At 43.7% G+C, this 27,558-nt stretch overlaps 1 protein-coding gene across 3 annotated transcripts in view; it reads right to left on the bottom strand.

Moving 5' to 3' along the window:
* Positions 1 to 18,775, bottom strand: part of TBCEL (tubulin folding cofactor E like) — an 81,895-nt gene extending 63,120 nt beyond the window's left edge. The window contains exons 1-2 of one of the 3 annotated variants that reach the window (XM_073656658.1): positions 18,612 to 18,775; positions 3,629 to 3,695 (exon numbers count right to left, since the gene is read on the bottom strand). In XM_073656658.1, coding sequence (XP_073512759.1) covers positions 3,629 to 3,631 — 3 coding nt within the window. In that variant the 5' untranslated portion in view covers positions 3,632 to 3,695; positions 18,612 to 18,775. The remainder of the gene's footprint in view (positions 1 to 3,628; positions 3,696 to 18,611) is intronic. The other 2 variants (XM_073656659.1, XM_073656660.1) reach the window with 2 other exon arrangements.
* Between the last annotated feature and the right edge of the window lie 8,783 nt (positions 18,776 to 27,558).

Here is a 27,558-nt window from a genome sequence, read left to right as displayed (position 1 = left end):
TCTGCGCTGACTTGTGACTCATTTGTAGCAGGGCATATTCTTCTACACACCAATCTGCTGCCAAAGAAAAAAGTTTTTGCAGCTCATCAATGTGAATGGAGCTCTCCGGCAGTGCAAGGATTCAGCTGTGTCGGCAGAAGGACGAAGCAATAGAGGGGAGTATCCAGCAACCGGTCCGGGAGATCCTCATTAAAAACAAACATTTTTTATTATGAATTCATTAAAAGGCAAAAAATTTTGGGACAGTCCACGGGAACTGTAGTCTGGCATCAGACTATGAATAAGAACTACCTAGTTCGAAACACATCAGATCTACTGGAGTAACTGGTTACAGCCGCTGGGGACTGTCCCAACATTTTTTTTTCTTTTTTGCCTTTTAATGAATTCATAATAACATTTTTTTATTTTTAATCACGCTCTCCCGGACCTGTTGCTGGATACTCACTTCTAACACCAATCTGCTGCCCAACCCTAATTATATTATTTACATAGTGCTAACATATTCCACAGCGATGTACAGAGATGGTCATCACTACTTTGCTTCTTTGTTTCCACTATGGTGCACAAACTAAATTCCAAATTACTCGACGATTATGTTTCCTGGGTCTTTTCAAGGAGAAAATGGTTGGTCTGGTGCCACTCACTTCATCATCGGGAGGCGACAATGACACAGTGTTGATGTATACCCATTGGGACGAGTGGATGATCGCTTGGTGTTGTGCATGAGCTCTGCTCTACAGAACAAGAGAGGAGCACGACACCTGCCGACTGTGCACGCTCCCCGGCTGAGACAGGTCATCACTGACGCCACTCACCTCCTGTGCTAAAGTGTGTAGCTGCTGAAGAACCTCTTCTTAAAAAGAAAGAACACCCCATGCCTGCCATGGGTTTCCAGATAAAACTGAACTCTGATGATCTGTAAATCGTCAGGTTTTGACATTTCTACAAATATTATGTACAGACACGTCAATAGAGACTTCACCATGACACATATCACACAGATATTCAGACATTTCTCCAGTACAGTTTGCCTCCATTATTCCAAATTTATGAACAAACAATCAGTTCACCATCCAGACATTTTTTTTTTATTTCATGCAGTAACACATGCATCTACAAGTAAAACCGGTTTGGTGGTTCAGTCTCACAGCCTGATCTCCCGGTCTTTTTCGGGATGTGTACACATATTAAAGCCGGCCGTACACACTAGATGGCTCTTGGCTAAACAATGCTTCGGCCGATCATTCTGCTGACGGCCATCTCATCTGACTCTCCGAGCGTTCATTCAACTGAGTGCTCCTGTGTTCTCTATGAGAAAGTCACCGAGTGACACGTCGGCCGGAGGTTTATCTCTAGGAGAACAATGTGATCGGCAGTCAGAAATCAGACATGTGCGATCGACATCAGTTGGCCGGTGCCCCCATACACAATAGGCCATTGACCGAACCTGTCAAGATCAGCGGATTCAGCCAATATTAGTCTAATGGGTAGGAGCTTAATCGACTGAAAACTGGAGTTATGTGTTCTTTACATACCTATCTTGTGAAGGTCCTGTGTGTGGGAGAGATGGCGGCCCTTACCCTTACACCACAGTTAATAACTCACATTAATGTACCCATAGAGAATGTCTAAGATGAGAGTACAGGACAAGAAACAGCACTCGGCCCAGCTCCCGCACATCATTAGACACCAGCGTTACGTCACAATCACAGTCTTTTGGCCCCACTAGAGGAGACTTCTCTGGGCTTTAGGGTAAGTCGCACCCTTTAAGCTACTATCACAATGGTCTTATTTTGGTCAGTTTTGCTTCAGAATCAGGAACAGGTCCAAGAAGAAGAACAAATGTTACAACTTCTCTGTTTATGTCCCGTTTGTGGTCTTGGCTAAATCAGAATGATACAATGAAACATTGTAGCTTGGACAAGCAAGTAGTTACATAGGGGTAGTGTGTCATAAGGAATCTGCTTACTGGCAAAACGACTGAGTTATGGACACACATTAACCCGTCACTAGAAACCACGGCTTACCACGCAAAAAGCAAGCCGCCACATAGTGCTAGTAAAAATAAGTTATTATGACATCGCACTGAATGCTTTAAAAAAAATTTAAATAAAACGGCGAAATTCCAGTTTGTTGTTTTCTACATTCCACCGTTTTTCAGTTTCCCTAGGACATTCTATGGTAACTTAAGCAATGACATTAAAGGGCGCACTGCACACTGTGAGGATTCTCGGGTGCCAAGTATGTGATATGCACACTCCCGGCCACACTCAGACTAGATGTGCAAGGCCTCAACCAATGCATTGAGAGAGAGCAGAAACATACTAGTCGGATTGTGGCCAGGAGTATGGCTATGCATTCATTTTAACTTACTTTGTGCCACTGCAGTCTGTGGCCCAGTCACGATTCAGTTTTTTTGGTTATTCAGTTGTAATCCCAAGAACGCAGAGCAGGAATGAAGTGCGAACAAAGCTTGAGCCTTAGGCTGCATTCACACAACTGTGAAGTGTCGGTTTTTATCAGAGAGCACACAAGTACATTTAGTAAGTTGTACTCTGATCCTCATAATCGGATTAGAATAGGACCACCTCTGAGTCTCATGGATCGCAAACTCGGATCCAAGATTTTAACAGAAGTTTGTACAGATCCGTTTTACTCAATGGGTCCGTGTGCTCTCCAAAATAGAAAAAAATGGTCGGCACAGGGATATTTTACACGTATATGTGAATGCAGCCTTACAGGAACATGTACTAGCAGAAGCAGTTCATCAACATACTTTAAGAAACTGCAAAACTAACACATTTTTCCATATTGTTTTTCATTTGTGAAGGTTAAGTAATTTGCATCAGCAATCATCCCATCCCGCTATCCCCCTGGTTTATTATCACAGTAACCATAATTTGTTGCTGTATTCATCCCTTGGATGCCATTCCTCCCCCAGCCGCACTCCTCTGCCCCCCAACATATATTCACACAACACGTTCCTCCTTACAGATTACAAGCAATGCACCAATCGGGATTCAGCGATGAGGAAACACATTCCCCTCTCACGTGGACAGTGCAGAAAGCGACAATCAGACAGGGCAGGTCCAGGAGTGCACAGTGACCTGCGTATACACAGATCAGGTGCTCACAGCTGCGTATACACAGATCAGGTGCACACAGCTGCGTATACACAGATCAGGTGCACACAGCTGCGTATACACAGATCAGGTGCACGCTGTGTACAACGAGACTGCAATGCTGCCAGCACTACAAAACCACTTTACTTACATTTGTTTTCCATGGGCCTGATAAAGGCAGATAAAAGGCCAGATGTGACCCGCAGGCCATAATTTGCCAACAGGTTAAAATGTAAAAGGATTTATGCAGAAATAACCCTAATGAGGCATCCTGCTTTATTATTTAGGACCCACAACAACTTCCAGAACAGCTACAAAAGCGCACCTGTTGCTGGTGGACCTGAAAAGTCCTAACATTTCATGCACAGTCAACTGATTTCATATGTAAGCGTGCAATATTTCATTTCTCCTGTGGGAGTGCTGCAGAAAAACTTAACACTTGCTGCCAGATCCCTTCACATATCACAACAGATTCCTGTTAATATCACAGTCTTACCCCAGCTTACCATATGAATCCCTATTCTGCCTCTGACATAGGGAGCTCCTCCGGTCCAAATAGTTCTGCTAGCGTCTCTGCAAGTAGAAAAGGCAAAGGATCAGTGTGACCAGGCGTCTGACACTCAGCCTTTCTTTTAGGTGTTGATTAATAATGAGGTGGGACACGTTGGAGCATGTGGACTGTAATCTCCAGCAGATGGGAGGTATACCCATTACAGGACTGGTATCTGATTCCCATGGAGTAATGAGACAGTCACTAGTGCCAACAGTCTCTCCACCTGCTTCTCTATAGTAGATGCCACCATGCATGGACTGCAGACCCAACCTTTATATGGACTTAGCAGATTTGTGGCAATTTTAGGCCTGATGTCACAACCTAGTACACAAAATCATAACGGATCAGAGGTGGCTCTCTATCCTTTTTTGGGCAGTATTGTTAGGATTTGTGTTAAATTAATCCAATAATAAATAGGCAGAACAATTCACGCTTTACACCCTGTCTGTGACACCTATTGAGGCGCAAGTGCAGAGAGGCTGGTGGCTGCTCTTGGTCTTCTCCTGCCCATCTGGACGATCGCCAGACCCTCCGTTCTTTGACAGGTCACTGATTTTTATGGACCTGCCTCTTCCGGCCAAAATCTCATGCAGGTGCCGTCATGGTCGGAGGAGCTTTCACATGACGTAATTGAGCCAAGAAATTGATCTGCACCTGCACCACTGACGGCGTATGTGTGAGATATTGGCCTGAGGAGGCACTGGCAGAGCAGTGACCTGTAAGCCAAAACTGGAGGCAGGTGGAGGGGCTGACAAATACCCGGACGGACAGGAGAAGACCCAGTGCAGCCTCCAGCCCCACCGCTCTTGCACCTCACTAGCATATGACTTCAACAGGTGATTACTGAAGAACCAGAACACAAATTTCTTCAAGGAGGTTATCAATCTAATCAGCATTACAGCGCCATTACTGCAGGTCTTACTTTACAACCCATAATCCTTCTGACACGTCCTCTACGCAACCAGGTATTTTTTTTTTTTGTCTCAAAGATGAAAACCTTACATTTATTTCTAATTGTATACTTTTGTACATCAGCTCATGGTAATATGCAAAGACACTAGAGTTGGTGCAAGTAAATTTGTAGAAGGCAGTCCATCGGCCTCGTCATTAATCGGTGGCTGTAGGATGGGACCCAGATGACATCCGCAGCTCCTCTAGTGATTAGCCGGCCTGCTAATCAAGAGCCATGGATGACGGCAGGTAAGAGGCAGATCCCATAGCTTCGTCTAGCAGCCATAGATTAGTCTTGTGCCCGATGGATCGATTTGCACCGTCTCTAAGACACCTAATGAGCCCTATACTAACAGACAGCCCTATAAGGCAGCAGCAGCCCTCTGCCCTCCTACAGTCATTGTGATGGCAGCTCTGGCTGGGTGGAAGCCGTGGTCCGGTTATGTCAGGGGATCGCCATCTCGCAGGTTTCCTCATTCGGAGTCAAAATAAAGGACACCTTGAGGAAACCCACAGAATCCATTATAAGTCAGTGAAGTCTCTGGGCCTCCGCACTCGGTATCTAGCAAAGCACAGGGGCTTCTGCTATACAGAGAAGCCACGGTGCCCAAGCCAACAATTCCTTAGAGGGATTGTCCAGTATATATGTGTATATTATATATATATAGATATATATATATATATATATATATATATATATATATTACAGTGCCTACAAGTAGTATTCAACCCCCTGCAGATTTAGCTGGTTTGATAAGATGCAAATAAGTTAGAGCCTTCAAACTGCAAACAAGAGTAGGTTTTATGAACAGAAGCATAAATCTTACAAACCAAAAAGTTATGTTGCTCAGTTGAATTTTATTAAATTTTAAACATAAGAGTGTGGGTCAATTATTATACAACCCCTATGTTTAATATTTTGTGGAATAACCCTTGTTTGCAATTACAGCTAATAATCGTCTTTTATAAGACCTGATCAGGCCGCCACAGGTCTGTGGAGTTATCTTGGCCCACTCCTCCATGCAGATCTTCTCCAAGTTATCTAGGTTCTTTGGGTGTCTCATGTGGACTTTATTCTTGAGCTCCTTCCACAAGTTTTCAATTGGGTTAAGGTCAGGAGACTGACTAGGCCACTCCAACACCTTGACTTTTTCCCTATTGAATCAGGCCTTGGTTTTCTTGGCTGTGTGCTTTGGGTCGTTGTCTTGTTGGAAGATGAAATTACGACCCATCTTAAGATCCTTGATGGAGGAGCGGAGGTTCTTGGCCAAAATCTCCAGGTAGGCCGTGCTATCCATCTTCCCATGGATGCGGACCAGATGGCCAGGCCCCTTGGCAGAGAAACAGCCCCACAGCATGATGCTGCCACCACCATGCTTGACTGTAGGGATGGTATTCTTGGGGTCGTATGCAGTGCCATCCAGTCTCCAAACGTCACGTGTGTGGTTGGCACCAAAGTTCTCGATCTTGGTCTCATCAGACCAAAGAACCTTGAACCAGTCTGTCTCAGAGTCCTCCAAGTGATCATGAGCAAACTGTAGACGAGCCTTGACATGACGCTTTGAAAGTAAAGGTACCTTACGGGCTCGTCTGGAACGGAGACCATTGTGGTGGAGTACGTTACTTATGATATTGACTGAAACCAATGTCCCCACTGCCATGAGATCTTCCCGGAGCTCCTTCCTTGTTGTCCTTGGGTTAGCCTTGACTCTTCGGACAAGCCTGGCCTCGGCACAGGAGGACACTTTCAAAGGCTGTCCTGGCCGTGGAAGGCTAACAGTAGTTCCATAAGCCTTCCACTTACGGCTCCCAACAGTGGAGACAGGTAGGCCCAACTCCTTGGAAAGGGTTTTGTACCCCTTGCCAGCCTTGTGACCCTCCACGATCTTGTCTCTGATGGCCTTGGAATGCTCCTTTGTCTTTCCCATGTTGACCATGTCTGAGTGCTGTTCACAAGTTTGGGGAGGGTCTTAAATAGTCAGAAAAGGCTGGCAAAAGAGATCTTTAATCCACACATGTGAAGCTCATTATTCTTGGTGCCTGAACTACTTCTTAATACTTTAGGGGGACCAAACAGAATTCTTGTGGTTTGAGGGGTTGAATAATAAATGACACTCTGAATTAACTTTTTACGTTTAAAAAAAAAAAAAAAAAAAAAATTTGCTGCAGTGCATTTCCCACTTCCAGGCTGATCTACAGTACAAATGTCACAATGCCAAGTTAATTCTGCATGTGTCAACCAGCTAAATCTGCAGGGGGTTGAATACTACTTGTAGGCACTGTATATATATATTTTAATGGCATGGCATTTGATAAAATGATAAAATAACCAAAACTCACCGATTTAAGCTGCCACTGTTCCAGTATCGAATTACAAGTGGCTAGCAGATCTAAGCATGTGACTACGGTGGCCCATCACTGGCCTACTGCATTGTGCAATCATATGACTGCTGCCAACAATTATCATTTTTCATCTAGGCACATGACTACTGCAGCCAATCACTGTCTTTAAAGGGGATATTTTTTTTTACAATGAGCCTAATAACTAACAGGCAGGTAGTCACTAACGCCACCAGCACAGAGAGGTCACAGAGATCACAGGCGGCTCCTGCCGGTGATCCAGCGGCTTCTGCTGATGTCCAGTTGACAGAGCAGTAGCTTCTCTTCCGCTCTGCTCTGTTGACGGGGTGGGACTGCCGACGTCATGCTGATTGACAGCCGGCTCCCCGTTGCCTAACTGCGGGAAGTCGGCAGTCAATCAGTATGATGCAAGCAGTCACGTCCTGTCAACTAAGCGGCCCAGAAGAAGAGCTGCTCTGTTGATGTGAGACGCAGTACTGCTGCAGGGTAACCTCTCTAATGGTGATACCGGTGATTGGTCGATCGAGTCACGGGCTACCATGTGGACTGGAGAGTGCTTGGGGGTCTCAACCAGCTGATCTCTAAAGCCTTGATGGGGAGAAATGGTTATTCTGCTGTTTTACCATACCCCTGTGTAATAAAAGATACACTGAACAAGTTCTGACAGGAGCGGTGCTGTATATACCAGCCATGCTCCGGACTCGGAGATCGTGGGTATAGTGGGAACGGCCACAAGGTTTTTCCGAATACAGTCATCACAATGCAGGAAATCGCTCGTCTGTGCCTGCGATAAAACTCCAAAGGTCATTAGCGAGTGACTGCAGCGTGCCGTGTCTGTCTACAGTCTACCACTGACTTCAACTGAGAAAGTCTGTGGCCTTTAAAAAGCCTTAAAGAGTAACTAAACCTTTATTACTTTATTTTTAATTTTTGGTTGCCTTTTTAATTGCATGCATATCAGTGCAGGTACAGGACCTCAGTACCCCCACTGATCGCTCAGACACCCCTCTAACCTCACCAGTGAGGGGCGCACACACATAAGGGTAAGCATAGGCTACATTTTTCTGTGTGCGCAATCCTGAAACTTTTAGAGTGGACGGTTGGAGGCCTCAAGCCCTGGATGCCATCACTTTGCTTGCAATTAATAAAAGTACTGAAATACAATAAAAAGTTGTAAAAGTTTAGTTACTCTTTAAAGACTCTGTACTGAATTATGTTTACTGTGCATTCTCTTATGCAAAATTAAAGCATAAAGATCTGAATTTTTCTGATCTACTGCCTTATTTTGTTTGGGTCTCTCCCAAACCCCATGCTGCATCGCTGTTCCAATGTCCAGTAGAAGCTGCTCTCAGCCGCTGCTGAACAAGATCAGTACACTATAACCCAACAGAGTACAGGAATTACCCTGTCTGAATAAGGGGCTAAGGAGCAGAGAGGCTCAGATAGGGAAAGTCCACACACTTTTTGAATACAGTGTACAGATCTTGCTGAGCAGCAGCTGAAAGGACCTTAAAAAGGAGCATAAAATGGGCAATGAAACAGCAATGGCGTATACAATTAAATCTAATAACTATGCAAAGCATGGGGGGGGAATTACATAAAAAAGCTTAGTTAATCTTTAAACAACTTTCTATATAGTCTTCCCTAAAAAAAATTCTAGCCGTTTGCTGCTGCAGTAAGTTTATCAGTCCTTTATCCAGTTTAATGCTCTGTAGAATTTTAACAAATCAATCAGCGTTCCTGCTCCTGGCACTGATGGCTGCCTCTGCTCTCCTTCCCCTCTGTTAGTGTTAGAGATAGCAGCGGGGGATTGTATATAGACCTACATAAGCGTATAGAGACAGGAGAGTATTTGATGTTAGAAAGTACAGAGAAAACAGACTACAGATGAGGAGGAAAGCACAAGAAGTGCAGAATAGAAGCTGTGCTGATGTAAGAGCTACTGAAGACAGCAGCAGAACGCATACACACGGACCTCACATCCAGCCTGAATTACTGAGATACAGAGATTGTACTTATGACTGTACTGATGCTTACCATTGCAATATTAGGTATATTAGTGTATGTATACGTGTTTGTTACAGTAAGTATGTAACTGGAGATGCATTTTTGTACTTGCTGCATTTTATCTTTAAAGCTTTGCTTGAAAAAGATCGGAATCATCTGAACCGTTGTCGCACATTGCTGCAGCTCTGTATCTTTAAGGATTGAATAAAACCTAATGAAAGCATTATGGAGCCTATGATTTTATGATACCATTGGTGTTTTGTATATAATGATGTAAACCTGTATGTATGGGTATACAGTACACACCAAAAGTTTGGACACACCTTCTCATTTAAAGATTTTTCTGTATTTTCATGACTATGAAAATTGTACATTCACACTGAAGGCATCAAAACTATGAATTAAGACATGTGGAATTATATAGTTAACAAAAAAGTGTGAAACAACTGAAAATATGTCTTATATTCTAGGTTCTTCAAAGTAGCCACCTTTTGCTTTGATGACTGCTTTGCACACTCTTGGCATTCTCTTGATGAGTTTCAAGAGGTAGTCACCGGAAATGGTCTTCCAACAATCTTGAAGGAGTTCCCAGAGATGCTTAGCACTTGTTGGCCCTTTTGCCTTCACTCTGTGGTCCAGCTCACCCCAAACCATCTCGATTGGGTTCAGGTCTGGTGACTGTGGAGGCCAGGTCATCTGGCGTAGCACCCCATCACTCCCCTTCTTGGTCACATAGCCCTTACACAGCCTGGAGGTGTGTTTTGGGTCATTCTCCTGCTGGAAGACCCATGACCTCTGAGGGTACCCAGCTTTCTCACACTGGGCCCTACATTATTCTGCAAAATTTGTTGGTAGTCTTCAGACTTCATAATGCCATGCACACGGTCAAGCAGTCAAGTGCCAGAGGCAGCAAAGCAACCCCAAAACATCAGGGAACCTCCGCCATGTTTGACTGTAGGGACCGTGTTCTTTTCTTTAAATGCCTCTTTTTTTTCCCTGTACACTCTATGTTGATGCTTTTTCCCAAAAAGCTCTACTTTTGTCTCATCTGACCACAGAACATTCTTCCAAAACGTTTTAGGCTTTCTCAGGTAAGTTTTAGCAAACTCCAGCCTGGCTTTTTTATGTCTCAGGGTAAGAAGTGGGGTCTTCCTGGGTATCCTACCATACAGTCCCTTTTCATTCAGACGCCGACGGATAGTACGGGTTGACACTGTTGTACCCTCGGACTGCAGGGCAGCTTGAACTTATTTGGATGTTAGTCGAGGTTCTTTATCCACCATCCGCACAATCTTGCGTTGAAATCTCTCGTCAATTTTTCTTTTCCGTCCACATCTAGGGAGGTTAGCCACAGTGCCATGGGCTTTAAACTTCATGATGACACTGTGCACGGAAGACACAGGAACATTCAGGTCTTTGGAGATGGACTTGTAGCCTTGAGATTGCTCATGCTTCCTCACAATTTGGTTTCTCAAGTCCTCAGACAGTTCTTTGGTCTTCTTTCTTTTCTCCATGCTCAATGTGGTACACACAAGGACACAGGACAGAGGTTGAGTCAACTTTAATCCATGCTAACTGGCTGCAAGTGTGATTTAGTTATTGCCAACACCTGTTAGGTGCCACAGGTAAGTTACAGGTGCTGTTATTTACACGAATTAGAGAAGCATCACATGATTTCTCAAACAGTGCCAATACTTTTGTCCACCCTCTTTTTTAGGTTTGGTGTGGAATTGTATCCAATTTGGCTTTAGGACACTTCTTTTTGTGTTTTTTCATTGAAGACAAATTAAATGAAGAGAATTATACCAAAGAATTTGTGATTGCAATCATTTTCAGGAAGAAACTGAGTATTATCTGACAGAATTGCAGGGGTGCCAATACTTTTGGCCACCACTGTATATAGATGTGTACAGTCTGTGTATATATAGATGTGTACAGTCAGTATATAGATGTGTATATATAGATGTATACAGTCAGTATATAGATGTGTATAGTCAGTATATAGCTGTGTATATATAGATGTATACAGTCAGTATATAGCTGTGTATATATACATGTGTACAGTCAGTATATAGCTGTGTATATATAGATGTGTACAGTCAGTGTATAGCTGTGTATATATAGATGTGTACAGTCAGTGTATATATAGATGTATATATAGATGTGTACAGTCAGTTGTATAGCTGTGTATATATAGATGTGTACAGTCAGTTGTATAGCTGTGTATATATAGATGTGTGCAGTCAGTATATATATAGATGTACAGTACAGACCAAAAGTTTGGACACACCTTCTCATTTAAAGATTTTTCTGTATTTTCATGACTATGAAAATTGTACATTCACACTGAAGGCATCAAAACTATGAATTAACACATGTGGAATTATATACTTAACAAAAAAGTGTGAAACAACTGAAAATAGGTCTTATATTCTAGGTTCTTCAAAGTAGCCACCTTTTGCTTTGATGACTGCTTTGCACACTCTTGGCATTCTCTTGATGACCTTCAAGAGGTAGTCACAGGAAATGGTTTTCACTTCACAGGTGTGTCCTGTCAGGTTTAATAAGTGGGATTTCTTGCCTTATAAATGGGGTTGGGACCATCAGGTGTGTTGTGCAGAAGTCTGGTGGATACACAGCTGATAGTCCTACTGAATAGACTGTTAGAATTTGTATTATGGCAAGAAAAAAGCAGCTAAGTAAAGAAAAACGAGTGGCCATCATTACTTTAAGAAATGAAGGTCAGTCAGTCCAAAAAATTGAGCAAACTTTGAAAGTGTCCCCAAGTACAGTTGCAAAAACCATCAAGCGCTACAAAGAAACTGGCTCACATGAGGACCACCCCAGGAAAGGAAGACCAAGAGTCACCTCTGCTTCTGAGGATAAGTTTATCCGAGTCACCAGCCTCAGAAATCGCAGGTTAACAGCAGCTCAGATTAGAGACCAGGTCAATGCCACACAGAGTTCTAGCAGCAGACACATCTCTTCAACAACTGTTAAGAGGAGACTTTGTGCAGCAGGCCTTCATGGTAAAATAGCTGCTAGGAAACCACTGCTAAGGACAGGCAACAAGCAGAAGAGACTTGTTTGGGCTAAAGAACACAAGGAATGGACATTAGACCAGTGGAAATCTGTGCTTTGGTCTGATGAGTCCAAATTTTAGATCTTTGGTTCCAACCACCGTGTCTTTGTGCGACACAGAAAAGGTGAACGGATGGACTCTACATGCCTGGTTCCCACCGTGAAGCATGGAGGAGGAGGTGTGATGGTGCTTTGCTGGTGACACTGTTGGGGATTTATTCAAAACTGAAGGCATACTGAACCAGCATGGCTACCACAGCATCTTGCAGCGGCATGCTATTCTATCCGGTTTGCGTTTAGTTGGACCATCATTTATTTTTCAACAGGACAATGACCCCAAACACACCTCCAGGTTGTGTAAGGGCTATTTGACCAAGATAGAGAGTGATGAGGTGCTACGCCAGATGACCTGGCCTCCACAGTCACCAGACCTGAACCCAATCGAGATGGTTTGGGGTGAGCTGGACCGCAGAGTGAAGGCAAAAGGGCCAACAAGTGCTAAGCATCTCTGGGAACTCCTTCAAGAATGTTGGAAGACCATTTCCGGTGACTACCTCTTGAAGCTCATCAAGAGAATGCCAAGAGTGTGCAAAGCAGTCATCAAAGCAAAAGGTGGCTACTTTGAAGAACCTAGAATATAAGACATATTTTCAGTGGTTTCACACTTTTTTGTTAAGTATATAATTCCACATGTGTTAATTCATAGTTTTGATGCCTTCAGTGTGAATGTACAATTTTAATAGTCATGAAAATACAGAAAAATCTTTAAATGAGAAGGTGTGTCCAAACTTTTGGTCTGTACTGTACCTGTGTAAATGGTATAAGGGAATAGCACACACAGGCAAAAGTCTCATTGAGAGCAGCCGGTGGTACTTGATCTGCTTATCCTTGGTCTGTACTGTATATAAATGTGTACAGTCTGTGTATATATAGATGTATATAGTCAGTATATAGATGTGTGTATATATAGATGTGTACAGTCAGTGTATAGCTGTGTATATATAGATGTGTACAGTCAGTATATAGATGTGTATATATAGATGTGTACAGTCTGTATATAGCTGTGTATATATAGATGTGTACAGTCAGTGTATAGCTGTGTATATATAGATGTGTACAGTCAGTGTATAGCTGTGTATATATAGATGTGTACAGTCTGTATATAGCTGTGTATATATAGATATGTACAGTCAGTATATAGCTGTGTATATATAGATGTGAACAGTCAGTATATAGATGTGTATATATAGATGTGTACAGTCAGTATATAGATGTGTATATATAGATGTATACAGTCAGTATATAGATGTGTATATATAGATGTGTGCAGTCAGTATATAGCTGTGTATATATAGATGTGTACAGTCAGTATATAGATGTGTATATATAGATGTATACAGTCAGTATATAGATGTATACAGTCAGTATATAGCTGAGTATTTATAGATGTGTACAGTCAGTATATAGATGTGTGTATATAGATGTATATATATAGATGTGTACAGTCAGTATATAGATGTGTGTATATAGATGTATACAGTCAGTATATAGATGTGTATATATAGATGTGTACAGTCAGTATATAGATGTCTGTATATAGATGTATACAGTCAGTATATAGATGTGTGTATATATAGATGTGTACAATCAGTATATAGATGTGTATATATAGATGTGTACAGTCAGTGTATAGCTGTGTATACATAGATGTGTACAGTCAGTATATAGATGTGTATATATAGATGTGTACAGTCAGTGTATAGCTGTGTACAGTCATGGCCAAAAGTATTGAGAATGAGACAAATAGTAATTTTTCCAAAGTTTACTGCTTCATTTTTTGTAATGGCAATTTGCATATACTCCTGAATGTCAAAGAGTGATCAGCTTAACAGCAATTACTGTACTTGCAAAGTCAATATTTGCCCAGAAAATGAACTTTAACCCCCAAAACACATTTCAACATCATTGCAGTCCTGCCTTAAAAGGAGCAGCTAACATCGTTTTAGTGATTGATCCATTAACACAGGTGTGGGTGTTGATGAGGACAGGGCTGGCGATCAATCAGTCATGATTAAGTAAGAATGACATCACTGGACACTTTAAAAGGAGGCTGGTTCTTGGTATCATTGTTTCTCTTCAGTTAACCATGGTTATCTCTAAAGAAACACGTGCAGCCATCATTGCACTGCACAAAAATGGCCTAACAGGGAAGAGTATCGCAGCTACAAAGATTGCACCTCAGTCAACAATCTATCGCATCATTAAGAACTTCAAGGAGAGAGCTTCCATTGTTGTCAAAAAGGCTCCAGGGCGCCCAAGAAAGAGCAGCAAGCGCCAGGACCGTATCTTAAAACTGTTTCAGCTGTGGGATCGGACTACCAGCAGTGCCGAGCTTGCTCAGGAATGGCAGCAGGCTGGTGTGAGTGCTTCTGCACGCACTGTGAGGCGGAGACTCTTTGAGCAAGGGCTGGTTTCAAGGAGGGCAGCAAAGAAGCCACTTCTCTCCAGAAAAAACATCAGGGACCGACTGATATTCTGCAAAAGGTACAGGGAGTGGGCTGCTGAGGACTGGGGCCAAGTCATTTTCTCTGATGAATCCCCTTTTCGATTGTTTGGGACATCTGGAAAACAGCTTATTCGGAGAAGAAGAGGTGAGCGCTACCACCAGTCTTGTCTCATGCCAACTGTAAAGCATCCTGAAACCATTCATGTGTGGGGTTGTTTCTCTGCCAAGGGAATCGGCTCACTCACAGTCTTGCCTAAAAACACAGCCATGAATAAAGAATGGTACCAGAATGTCCTCCAAGAGCAACTTCTCCCAACCGTCCAAGAGCAGTTTGGCGCCCAACAATGCCTTTTCCAGCATGATGGAGCACCTTGCCATAAAGCAAAGGTGATAACTAAATGGCTCATGGAACAAAACATAGAGATTTTGGGTCCATGGCCTGGAAACTCCCCAGATCTTAATCCCATTGAGAACTTGTGGTCAATCATCAAGAGACGGGTGGACAAACAAAAACCAACAAATTCTGGCAAAATGCAAGCATTGATTATGCAAGAATGGACTGCTATCAGTCAGGATTTGGTCCAAAAGTTGATTGAGAGCATGCCAGGGAGAATTACAGAGGTCTTGAAGAAGAAGTGGCAACACTGCAAATATTGACTTGCTGCATTAACTCATTCTAACTGTCAATATAACCTATTGGTACTCATAATATGATTGCAATTATATTTCTGTATGCGATATAAACATCAGACAAACACTAATAAAAACCAGAGGCCAGCAGATCATGTGAAAATATAATTTTGGTATCATTCTCAAAACTTTTGGCCATGACTGTATATATAGATGTGTACAGTCAGTATATAGATGTGTATATATAGATGTATACAGTCAGTATATAGATGTGTACAGTCAGTATATAGATGTGTGTATATAGATGTATACAGTCAGTATATAGATGTGTATATATAGATGTGTACAATCAGTATATAGATGTGTATATATAGATGTATACAGTCAGTATATAGATGTGTATATATAGATGTATACAGTCAGTATATAGATGTGTATATATAGATGTGTACAGTCAGTGTATAGCTGTGTATATATAGATGTGTAGTCAGTGTATAGCTGTGTATATATAGATGTGTACAGTCAGTTGTATAGCTGTGTATATATAGATGTGTACAGTAAGTGTATAGCTGTGTATATAGATGTATATCGCTGTGTATATATAGATGTGTACAGTAAGTGTATAGCTGTGTATATAGATGTATATAGCTGTGTATATATAGATGTGTACAGTCTGTGTATATATAGATGTGTACAGTCAGTATATAGATGTGTGTACATAGATGTATACAGTCAGTATATAGATGTGTATATATAGATGTGTACAGTCAGTATATAGATGTGTATATATAGATGTATAGTCAGTATATAGATGTGTATATATAGATGTGTACAGTCAGTATATAGATGTGTATATATAGATGTGTACAGTCAGTTGTATAGCTGTGTATATATAGATGTGTACAGTCAGTGTATAGCTGTGTATATAGATGTATACAGTCAGTGTATAGCTGTGTATATATAGATGTGTACAGTCTGTGTATATATAGATGTGTACAGTCAGTTGTATAGCTGTGTATATAGATGTATACAGTCAGTTGTATAGCTGTGTATATATAGATGTGTACAGTCAGTGTATAGCTGTGTATATAGATGTATACAGTCAGTTGTATAGCTGTGTATATATAGATGTGTACAGTCAGTGTATAGCTGTGTATATATAGATGTGTACAGTCTGTGTATATAGATGTATACAGTCAGTATATAGATGTGTACAGTCAGTATATAGCTGTGTATATATAGATGTATACAGTCAGTATATAGATGTGTATATATAGATGTGTACAGTCAGTATATAGATGTGTGTATATAGATGTGTACAGTCAGTGTATAGTTGTGTATATATAGATGTGTACAGTCAGTGTATAGCTGTGTATATATAGATGTGTATAGTCTGTGCATATATAGATGTGTACAGTCTGTGTATATATAGATGTGTACAGTCAGTATATAGATGTGTATATATAGATGTATACAGTCAGTATATAGATGTGTATATATAGATGTGTACAGTCAGTATATAGATGTGTATATATAGATGTATACAGTCAGTATATAGATGTGTATATATAGATGTGTACAGTCAGTATATAGATGTGTATATATAGATGTGTACAGTCAGTATATAGATGTGTGTATATATATATAGATGTGTACAGTCAGTCAGTATATAGCTGCGTATATATAGATGTGTATAATCAGTATATAGCTGTGTATATATAGATGTATACAGTCAGTATATAGATGTGTATATATAGATGTGTACAGTCAGTATATAGATGTGTATATATAGATGTGTACAGTCAGTGTATAGCTGTGTATATATAGATGTGTACAGTCAGTGTATAGCTGTGTATATATAGATGTGTACAGTCTGTGTATATATAGATGTGTAGTCAGTATATAGATGTGTATATATAGATGTATATCGCTGTGTATATATAGATGTGTACAGTCTGTGTATATATAGATGTATATCGCTGTGTACATATAGATGTGTACAGTCTGTGTATATATAGATGTATAGTCAGTATATAGCTGTGTATATATAGCTGTGTACAGTCAGTGTATAGCTGTGTATATATAGATGTATACAGTCAGTATATAGCTGTGTATATATAGCTGTGTACAGTCAGTGTATAGCTGTGTATATATAGATGTGTACAGTCTGTGTATATATAGATGTATATCGCTGTGTATATATAGATGTGTACAGTCTGTGTATATATAGATGTATACAGTCAGTATATAGCTGTGTATATATAGCTGTGTACAGTCAGTGTATAGCTGTGTATATATAGATGTATACAGTCAGTATATAGATGTGTATATATAGCTGTGTACAGTCAGTGTATAGCTGTGTATATATAGATGTATACAGTCAGTATATAGATGTGTATATATAGCTGTGTACAGTCAGTGTATAGCTGTGTATATATAGATGTATACAGTCAGTATATAGCTGTGTATATATAGCTGTGTACAGTCAGTGTATAGCTGTGTATATATAGATGTGTACAGTCTGTGTATATATAGATGTATACAGTCAGTGTATAGCTGTGTATATATAGATGTGTACAGTTAGTGTATATATAGATGTATACAGTCAGTGTATAGCTGTGTATATATAGATGTGTACAGTCTGTATATATAGATGTATACAGTCAGTATATAGATGTGTGTATATAGATGTATACAGTCAGTGTATAGCTGTGTATATATAGATGTGTACAGTCAGTGTATAGCTGTGTATATATAGATGTGTACAGTCTGTGTATATATAGATGTGTAGTCAGTATATAGATGTGTATATATAGATGTGTACAGTCTGTGTATATATAGATGTGTAGTCAGTATATAGATGTGTATATATAGATGTGTACAGTCTGTGTATATATAGATGTATACAGTCAGTGTATAGCTGTGTATATATAGATGTGTACAGTTAGTGTATATATAGATGTATACAGTCAGTGTATAGCTGTGTATATATAGATGTGTACAGTCTGTGTATATATAGATGTATACAGTCAGTATATAGATGTGTGTATATAGATGTATACAGTCAGTGTATAGCTGTGTATATATAGATGTGTACAGTGTATAGCTGTGTATATATAGATGTGTACAGTTAGTGTATATATAGATGTGTACAGTCTGTGTATATATAGATGTGTATATATAGATGTATATCGCTGTGTATATATAGATGTATATAGCTGTTTATATAGAGATGTATATAGCTGTGTATTTGCACAGTCCATGTGTGTGCCCCTCAAGTCTCTGGCAGCTGGGCCCGCAGTTTGCTCAGTGCTGTGTATATGCTGTGTACGTGCAGTGACAGTAGCCGCACAGCTGACACCTCTGAGCAGTGGGGACAGTGACTAGTGCCATTACTCACACACTGCAGTACCGCCGCCGCTGCCGCACTCAGGAGATCCCTCCGCCGCCTGCTCTGCTCTCACATACACAAGTAATAAAGTAGAACAGAAAAGCTGCGATGAGAAGCTGTACGGTGCAGGACCTGTGGTGATGTCAGTGTCATGTGATCAGTCACGTGCCCGGGAGGAGTCAGGGTCATGTGACCACACTTATATGGGAGGAGCTGAGCTGTTTTGACAGTAGAGACTACAATGCAGTGATGAGCAGGCGTCCTCCTCAGGCTATGTGCCCACGATGCAGAAATGCTCCGGATTTTTTCTGAGCGTTTCTGCTTCTCCCTGGCAGAAAAAACGCATGCGGATTGTACATGCGGATTGTACATGCAGATTGTACATGCAGATTGTACATGCGGATTGTACATGCAGATTGTACATGCGGATTGTACATGCAGATTGTACATGCAGATTGTACATGCAGATTGTACATGCGGATTGTACATGCAGATTGTACATGCGGATTGTACATGCGGATTCTACATGCGGATTGCACATGCAGATTTTACATGCGTTTTTCCCGCCAAGTAGAAGTGTTTGTGAAGCGTTCTTCACATGCATTTCCGCATGCGGGTTGACAAGCGCTTCCCAAGCGATTTTAGCATCACTTGGAAAGTGCTTGTCAACTTCACACTATATAAATCCATGCAACCGGCATGGATTTATATAGTGTGACCAAGTAATAGTAAAAGGGTGGTAAAAAATAAACATTATACTCACCTTCTGATGGCTCCCGGTCTCCTTGTCCCTGAGGTGCCTAAACAGAGGAAACCCCCAACAAGTCACCCCATTTTGGAAACTAGACCCCTCAAGGAACTTATCTAGATGTGTGGTGAGCACCTTGAACCCCCAGGGGCTTCACACAATTTTATAATGTTGAAGGGTGAAAATAAAAAAACACATTTTTAACACAAAACTGCTACTTTAGCCTCAAATTTTTAATTTTCACAAGGGCAGCCAGAAAAAATGGACCCCAAAATGTGTTGTGCAATTTCTCCTGAGCACGCTGATACCCCATATGTGGTGCAAAGCCACTGTTTGGGCGCACGGCATGGCTCGGAAGGTAAGGAGCGCCATTTGACTTTTGGAATGGAAATTTGACTGGAATCGATAGCGGACGCCATGTTGCATTTGGAGAGCCCCTGAGGTGCCTAAACAGAGGAAACCCACAACAAGTGACCGAATTTTACAATCTACTCCTCTGTATAAATTAATCTAGTGGTGGGAAAATAAGTAGGTAAATGGTCACTAAACCCATAGATGAATTCCCACAGAGGTGTCATTTCCATAATGGGGTCACTTCAGGGGGGATTATGCTGTTCTGGCACTTTTCAGAGTACCAGACCTAAAGAATCCCCCCTGAAGTGACCCCATTTTGGAAATGACACCCCTCTGGGAATTCATCTATGGGTTTAGTGACCATTTTAACTCGATGGATGATTTCCAGAAACAAGCACGCAATGGAAGGTTTAGATTCTGGAGAACCCCCCCCCCCACCCCTGGAAATTAAGTGAGCTCTACTCGAATATGTCATTCACTAAATGAACCAAATGTTTGAATGACAAATTGGGATACATTTTTACAGTTTAAAAACGTGGTTCTGTGTGGTAGATTTTAAAGCAGTCAGTGACGCATAAGGCTGGCAATGATGGGCATTGTGGGCAATAGTAGCGGGTATCACGCCTCATTCCTCTCTTAGTACATACACGACATCTTTTCTGGGGGTTCCTTCTTGTTTCCGTTGCTGGAATAAGTGCAATAAAATGTCGCTCAGTGAGTCTTTTCACATCCTCAGATTCTAATGGATGAGCGGGGCTAACACTTTGAAAAACAAGATTTTCAATTACCTTTTCTTGATAATCAAGAAAAGGATCTGAATTTCCTGCTTTTTTGTACAACACAAAAGAATTGTATGTGGCCACCTGAAACAAATAGATAACCAACTTTTTATACCAGGTATAGGACTTTCTTGATACCTGGTATGGCTGTAGAACCTGGTCTGCAAGGTCCACACCCCCCATGTGTTTGTTGTAGTCAATGACTGACACAGGTTTTTGCTTCGGAGTGGTGGATCCTAGTTCTACAGTGGCCCTTGTGGCATCTGTGTGGATCGAGCTGAGGACAAAAATATCCCTCTTATCCCTATATTTCAGGGCAAGCAGCTCTCCGTTGCGTACAGCCCCTGACTGCCCCTTTTGGAACTTTTGGTTGACCAATGGTTGTGGAAACCCCTGACGGTTTTTACGGATGGTCCCACAAGCCCCGATGTTGTGTTCAACCAGACTTTTAAATAGGGGTATGCTGGTGTAATAATTGTCCACATATAGATTGTAGCCTTTTTGAAAAAATGGACTTATCAGCTCCCAAACAATTTTTCCAGATGTCCCCAGATAAGTAGGGCATCCTGGTGGGTTTAGCTGGCTATCTTTCCCCTCATATATGCGGAAAGCGGATGTGTATCCGGTTGAACTTTCGCACATTTTATAGATCTTTATTCCAAACCTTGCCCTTTTAGATGGGATAAATTGCTTGAGGTGCAGTCTTCCTTTGAATTTTACAAGGGACTCATCTATAGAAATATTTTGTGTTGGGGTGTAGAGGCTTAAGAATTTTTCTGACAAATTTTCAATGATGGGTCTAATTTTATATAACCTGTCATGTTCTGGGGCATTTCTGGGCAGGCATTGACTATTGTCGTTAAAATGCCAAAACCGCATGAGCATTTCATAACGGCAGAATGACTGAAAACATAGGGGTGGCTTGAACAGGGTGGTTGGACCAGTAGGATCGAATGCTCGGTTTTTTAACAAGCCCCATGGCAAATGTAAGTCCTAAAAATTTTTTTATTTCCGGGACATTAGTTGGTGTCCATAAATTTGCCCTAGCATAGTAAGATCGGGGATTCTGGCTTATGAATTGGGATGCATATAAATTTGTTTGCACGACAATATGCTCTAGCAAGCTGTCTGTAAAAAACAAATTAAAAAAATGAATTGGTCCAAAATCTTCCACCTCCACATTTATACCAGGAGTGGCGTTGAAATCAGGGCTGAATGGAGCAGCCGAATCCAAAGCCTCCCATCTGGGAAATGCTAGATCATGTGGCAAAGCCCCTTTTACACTGGTGTGCGCCAATTCACTAGTAGCAGGGACAGCGCTTGTACTGGGCAGTGTTCCCTGATTTGGAGACGTTTCTCCAGTAGCGCTATTTGCCCCTATTGTTGTACTGGTCCTTGGGCTTGAGGATGGACCAGAATCACTGCTCATTTCTGAGCTCTCAGTGTCGCCGCTACTAAAGCCTTCAAAATCCACATCTCCATCTGAGATTGCGCTGTCATCAGTGTCAGAACACAGCAGGGCATACACCTCCTCTGCGGTATAAGTCTGACGGGCCATTTTATTTTTAGATTTTTTGACTGGACTGAACGGACCGGACTGAACGGACGGGACTGATCTGACAGGACTGACTGACCTGACAGGACTGACTGATCTGACAGGACTGACTGACTGATCTGACAGGACTGACTGACTGACAGGACTGACTGACTGGACTGATCTGACAGGACTGACTGACTGGACTGATCTGACAGGACTGACTGACTGGACTGATCTGACAGGACTGACAGATCTGACAGGACTGACTGACTGACAGATCTGACAGGACTGACTGACTGACTGACTGACAGATCTGACAGGACTGACTGACTGACAGATCTGACAGGACTGACTGACTGACAGATCTGACAGGACTGATAGATCTGACAGGACTGACTGACTGATCTGACAGGACTGACTGACTGATCTGACAGGACTGACTGACTGATAGATCTGACAGGACTGACTGACTGATAGATCTGACAGGACTGACTGACTGACAGATCTGACAGGACTGATCTGACAGGACTGACTGATCTGACAGACTCACTAACCCTAACTCTTACTTTCTTTTTTATTTTATTTTTTTTTTTTTACTTTCACAGTGGCAAGGCTGACACAGCTCTTGTCACACTGTTTCTCCTCTGCTCTCTCACTGAGATCGGAGGAGAAACAGTGTATTTATCAGGCAGATCGCCCGGGAAAGTTTGTTGCTAAAACAAACTTCCCTGGTGATCTCTCTGATTGGCTGGTGTGACGCTGACATCATCGAGACCTGAGCCATTCAGGTCTCAATGATGTCAGAGGTCACAGCACCGGGATCCCCGCCGCTCCTGAGGTATGTGGGGGGTCCCGATCGCCGACCACCAGCTGTTACTATCTTTTAAATGCCGCGATCGCTATGGATCGCGGCATCTAGAAGATAGGAACAGGTTAACATCATGGGGACCTGATCCATTCAGGTCCCCATGATGCCACATGTCAGAGCTATCGCTCTGAACCGGTACCGCAGCGCTAGCAGGACCCTGGGGGTCCTGAGCGCTGCGGGACCACCCACCGTTTTTAAACGTCGGCGCTGCACAGAGCCCGGGCAGCGCCGACGTTTATGTACAGTGGGCGGTCCTGAACCGGTTAAAGGACCTCTCTGTGGTCTTTCTATTGTAACCTCGGCTCTGCGCTGCCTGGGCATTCAGGAGATGTTCCTTTACGATAGGCATTATGAATGTAATCCGGTCCAGCATACCCGCAACGTGCCCTATAACGCTTTTATGAGGGGTGGGCTAATGTTCCCATGTCTCTTTGGCAATGTCCAGCAGGCGCCTGGGATGTCTACCATATAATTGTTCCAACAGAGAGAATCCTGTGAAAGACTGCGGTACCTCCCAGATGGCGAACATTAGATTCAACAACAAAATATCCCTGTGCGTCCTATCTTTAGCTACCACCTTTTTTAACATAAATTTTAGGGTCTAATTAAATATTTCTACTAGACCATCAGTCTGTGGGTGGTAGACTGACATGCACAACTGATCTGGGGCAGTTTACACAATTCTTTAGTGACTTTGGACATAAAAGGAGTCCCCTGATCCGTAAGGATCTCCTTTGATAGCCCAAGGCGGCAGAACATGGCAAACAGCTCCCAGGCAATGAGTTTCGTCGAGGTATGACCAAGAAGAATCGCTTCCGGGTAACGAGCCGCATAATCCACTGTGACAAATGTGTGTTGGTGGTCCCGTTCTGATTTCACTATTGACCCTACTAGATCCATAGCAACTCTCTCAAGAAGTACCTCTATAACAGGCAGTAGAGCTAGTGGACTATGGAAGTCTGCTGTGGGTGTGGTCAGCTGACACTCTGAGCACGACTTACAAAACCTCTGAACCTCGGCATAAATCCCGGGCCAAAAGAACCGCTGCAGAATACATTGTTGAGTTTTTTTAGCTCCCAGATGATCCCCCCCCATCAGCTGTTTGTGGGCCATCTCAGGCACCTCCTGGCGGTATGATTGGGGCACTAAAAACTGATCTATTTCATTGCAAATTTTGTCAACCTGCAGTAGTTGACCGCCATATGAGGAAAAACCGCCTCAGCCCCAGGTTGCTGTGCCACCCCATTCATCATTATCATCCGTTCTCGTGCCCGGGCTAATGTGGGATCCTGAAGCTGAGCTGTCCCAAAAGTACCCTGGGACACTTTCAGCTCCGGAACTGATGTTGTCTCCTCGACCTCTCCTGCCAATACCTCTAGGGGAAACCTATCTTGGTTACACTCTTTCCCTATAATGGTGACCCCTACGGCGGTATCCCTGACTTGGGATCTTTGGGTTCAGCGCCCGGATATACCTTTACCATGGGAGGGTTAGTTTTGCTCTCCCATAGGGACCAGAACAGGGGCAAGTCTCTTCCCAAAACAGTCCCGTATGGAAGGGTTTTTACCACTCCCACTATATGTTTAATCTCCCCACACGGGGTGGAAAAGGTAACCACCGCCATTGGATACTCTCAGAGATCCCCATATATGGAAACAACCCCGATTTTCCAACCATTGGGGTTTTCCCTGGGAACCAATGACCCATAGACAAGTGTCACTAAGCATCCTGAGTCCAAGAAAGCCTCCGTCTGGTACCCATTGACATGTACCTGGCATATATGGGGTTCACTTCATGTAGTGTCTGCGTGCATGGTGCTGAGAGCCTGGGCATATGACGCGCCCCCTGGGCCGCGTGGGGGGAACCCGGAACCGGGCACTTTTGTGGGATGCTGGGGGTTGTAGTCTCCGCGTGGCGGCGACCCGGTCCCGTGGCTCAGGGTGGTCAAACCAGTGGCAGTCAATTTATGGGGTTTTTGTGGTTTAATGTCCGACTACGCCACCCGTGGATTGCGGTCAGGGTGTACCGCCGCTGCAAGGCAGTCCGCTGAGGCCGGTGTGGTGTGTGCAGCTAAAGATGGGATAACTCCCCACGGGAAGAGTATGGCCTCAGGGCAGGGAATGTGGATGACGGGAGTGGTGGTGCACGGGCGTCCCAGCACTAGTAGTGCTGGTGCGGCGATGAAGCACAGAGACGTGGGGTTGCAGTTCAAGTTCTTTACTCACAGTTCTTTATATTCCAAGTCACTCCGCCGACAATGACTGCCCAAGCCGTGTTGCGTCCACCAGGTGCGGGGGCTCGGTCAACCCCCAGGCAATTCCAGAGTGTGGCACAGGTCTCCCTTCTATTCCTTTCTCTGGCCGTGCCCCACCAGTGACACTACATCTGTCCAGCTCCCGCGGGCCTTCTCTTCGGGGCGCTTCGTGCTCACCTCCCTGACCCTATGTGGTGTGCCTTTCTAGTAGGTGTAGTGAGGGGTCGCATCAAGAGATGGCCACGACCTCCGGTTCTTGGTTAAGGATTAGTCGCCTCTACCAACTTGGGATCCGGTACCCTGTTCTGCCAACCCGTCACCCGTAATCTCCTGGGTCCTTAGGGTTCCTTCTACCTTCGTGTCTCTGGGCCTCTCTCCACTTTGGGTACTTCTCTTTCTTTGCTGTTCCTTTCTGTTTCTGTTCCTTTCTGTTTCTGTTCCTTCCTTCTGACTCCGGCCTTCACCCTAGGCCTGCCTCGTGGAGCTGGGCCCAGACTGAGCCACAGCTCCCTGTCAGCCCTCTCTGGCTGAACTCCTCCTCTCACTCCACTGACTTCTTCTCTGAACTCCCCCAGAACTAAGATGGTGCCCACCTTATATACCCTCCCCTAGTGTATGAACCCAGGTGACTTGCAACCAATGGGCTCCTGCCTATGCCCAGAGACCATCCCCTCCTACTCCTACATCACTGGGTTTTCCTCCCCCCTCCCTACTCCAGCCAGGGACAGATTCTGTCGTGCCTGCATTACTGTCTAATGAGAACACCGTTGAGCTGTCCCCCGGAAATGGGGTGTGTGTGATGCATGCAGCCTACCGAGCCCTGGTCCACACACCATCCTTACCCGGGAGTGGAATATCACACCTCTGGGTTGAGGTGCAATACCCCTGTAGCGGCCGAACCCTCGGGGCGCTACACATACATAGATACTCGTCAAGTAAACCTGCAGTCCATGGGCTCAGCAGTCAGGGGGAAGTTGTCAGCTACATGTCCTGACCCTTGGCAACACCAGCAACTGATAGCAGTAGCACCTCTGGTACACAAGATCGGTTTAAGGGATACTAGGCTTCTCCCCTCAGTTGTGGCATGGTTTGGACTAAGCCCAGCAGAGGGTCGTATCCCTTTCCCAGGCTCCTGGGCTTGTAGGGCCCAGCGTGAAACTTGCAGTGGGACAGAGTCCCGTACGAAGCCCTGAGTGGCCACATAATGCTCGATCAGGCTAACCACCTGATCTAGGTTGTCCGGGTCCCCTTGTCCCACCCAGCGCTGTATGGCTACTAGCAGAGTAGTCGACTACTACTCTCTCTACCATCTGGGCTGGGCTCAAGGTGTCAGGCTGAAGCCATTTTTTTACTAACTGCAATAAGTCATACGCCTGAGACCTAGCAGGGCGCGTCTCCACAAAGGACCACTGGTACACACATTGTGCCCATACATACGTATTGACCCCCAGTCTCGCAAGGATCTCACTTTTGAGTTTCCCATAGTTCTGGGCATCTTCCCGGCTGAGGTCAAAGTAAGCCTTCTGGGTGTCTCCCATCAGGAATGGGGCCACCACTTCAACCCACTGGGAAATCAGCTATCTCTCCCTTTCTGCTGTGCATTCAAACACGGTGAGGAGAGCTTCCATATCGTCCTCCGGACTCATCTTCCTCAGTGCTGCACTGACTTTGTCCTAGGCCTCGGGATGAACCGGGGTCAGCGGTAGGGGTGTCTCTCGCCGGGCTACAATCTATTGCTTAATCAGGTCGCTAGTCTGCTACTACTGCTGCCGGTACAGTCTGCTGTTGCTGCTGCTGTTGATGTTGCTGCTGGTGCTGCCCCTGCTGTTGCCATTGAAGCTGCTGGTGCTGCTCATGCTATTGCCGCTGAAACTGCAGCTGTTGTTGTTGGGTGAGGACCAACTGCTTTAGTATTTCCTCCATCTTGTCGGCAGGCCTGAGCTGTAGCGTTGCAGGCTTGACTACCGACATATAGTTTTCTCTTCGGGGTATGTCTCATTTCACACTGCCCGCATTCTCCACCATATGTAAGCCAGCGTGGTTTCCGTCAGAGAATTTAGTGAGAAAGTGAGTCAGGCACGTTAAGTAGACGTCCTTTATTGTCCAAAAACTGCACGCATGAAATTGCTCACCCCCGGATCGCAGCCGGGAATTTGTAAATTAAGTTTAGTGCCTTTGGCACTTGCACCCAGTGGTGTACCGCCAATGGTGGCAGACCACGCAACTGCTATGGGTCCCGTGTGCCGGGGGGGCCCCATAGCAGTCCAGGTGTGGACATACCGCCGCCGGTGCAGCTGCACCAAGGGGCCCGCAAGGTGCAGCTGCTCCCTGCACGCGACGGTCAGGGAGCGATCTCTGCAGCTCCGCTGCTGTCAGGAGGAGAATAGCAGCCGAGCTTGAGGGTTTGTCCTCTGCT

The sequence above is a fragment of the Phyllobates terribilis genome, unplaced genomic scaffold (genome assembly GCF_046119375.1).
Source record: "Phyllobates terribilis strain yellow unplaced genomic scaffold, ASM4611937v1 Scaffold_12__6_contigs__length_324123572, whole genome shotgun sequence".
Lineage (NCBI taxonomy): Eukaryota > Metazoa > Chordata > Amphibia > Anura > Dendrobatidae > Phyllobates > Phyllobates terribilis.
Note: the sequence above shows the minus strand (reverse complement) of the source record. Positions and strands in the feature narration are given on the sequence as shown.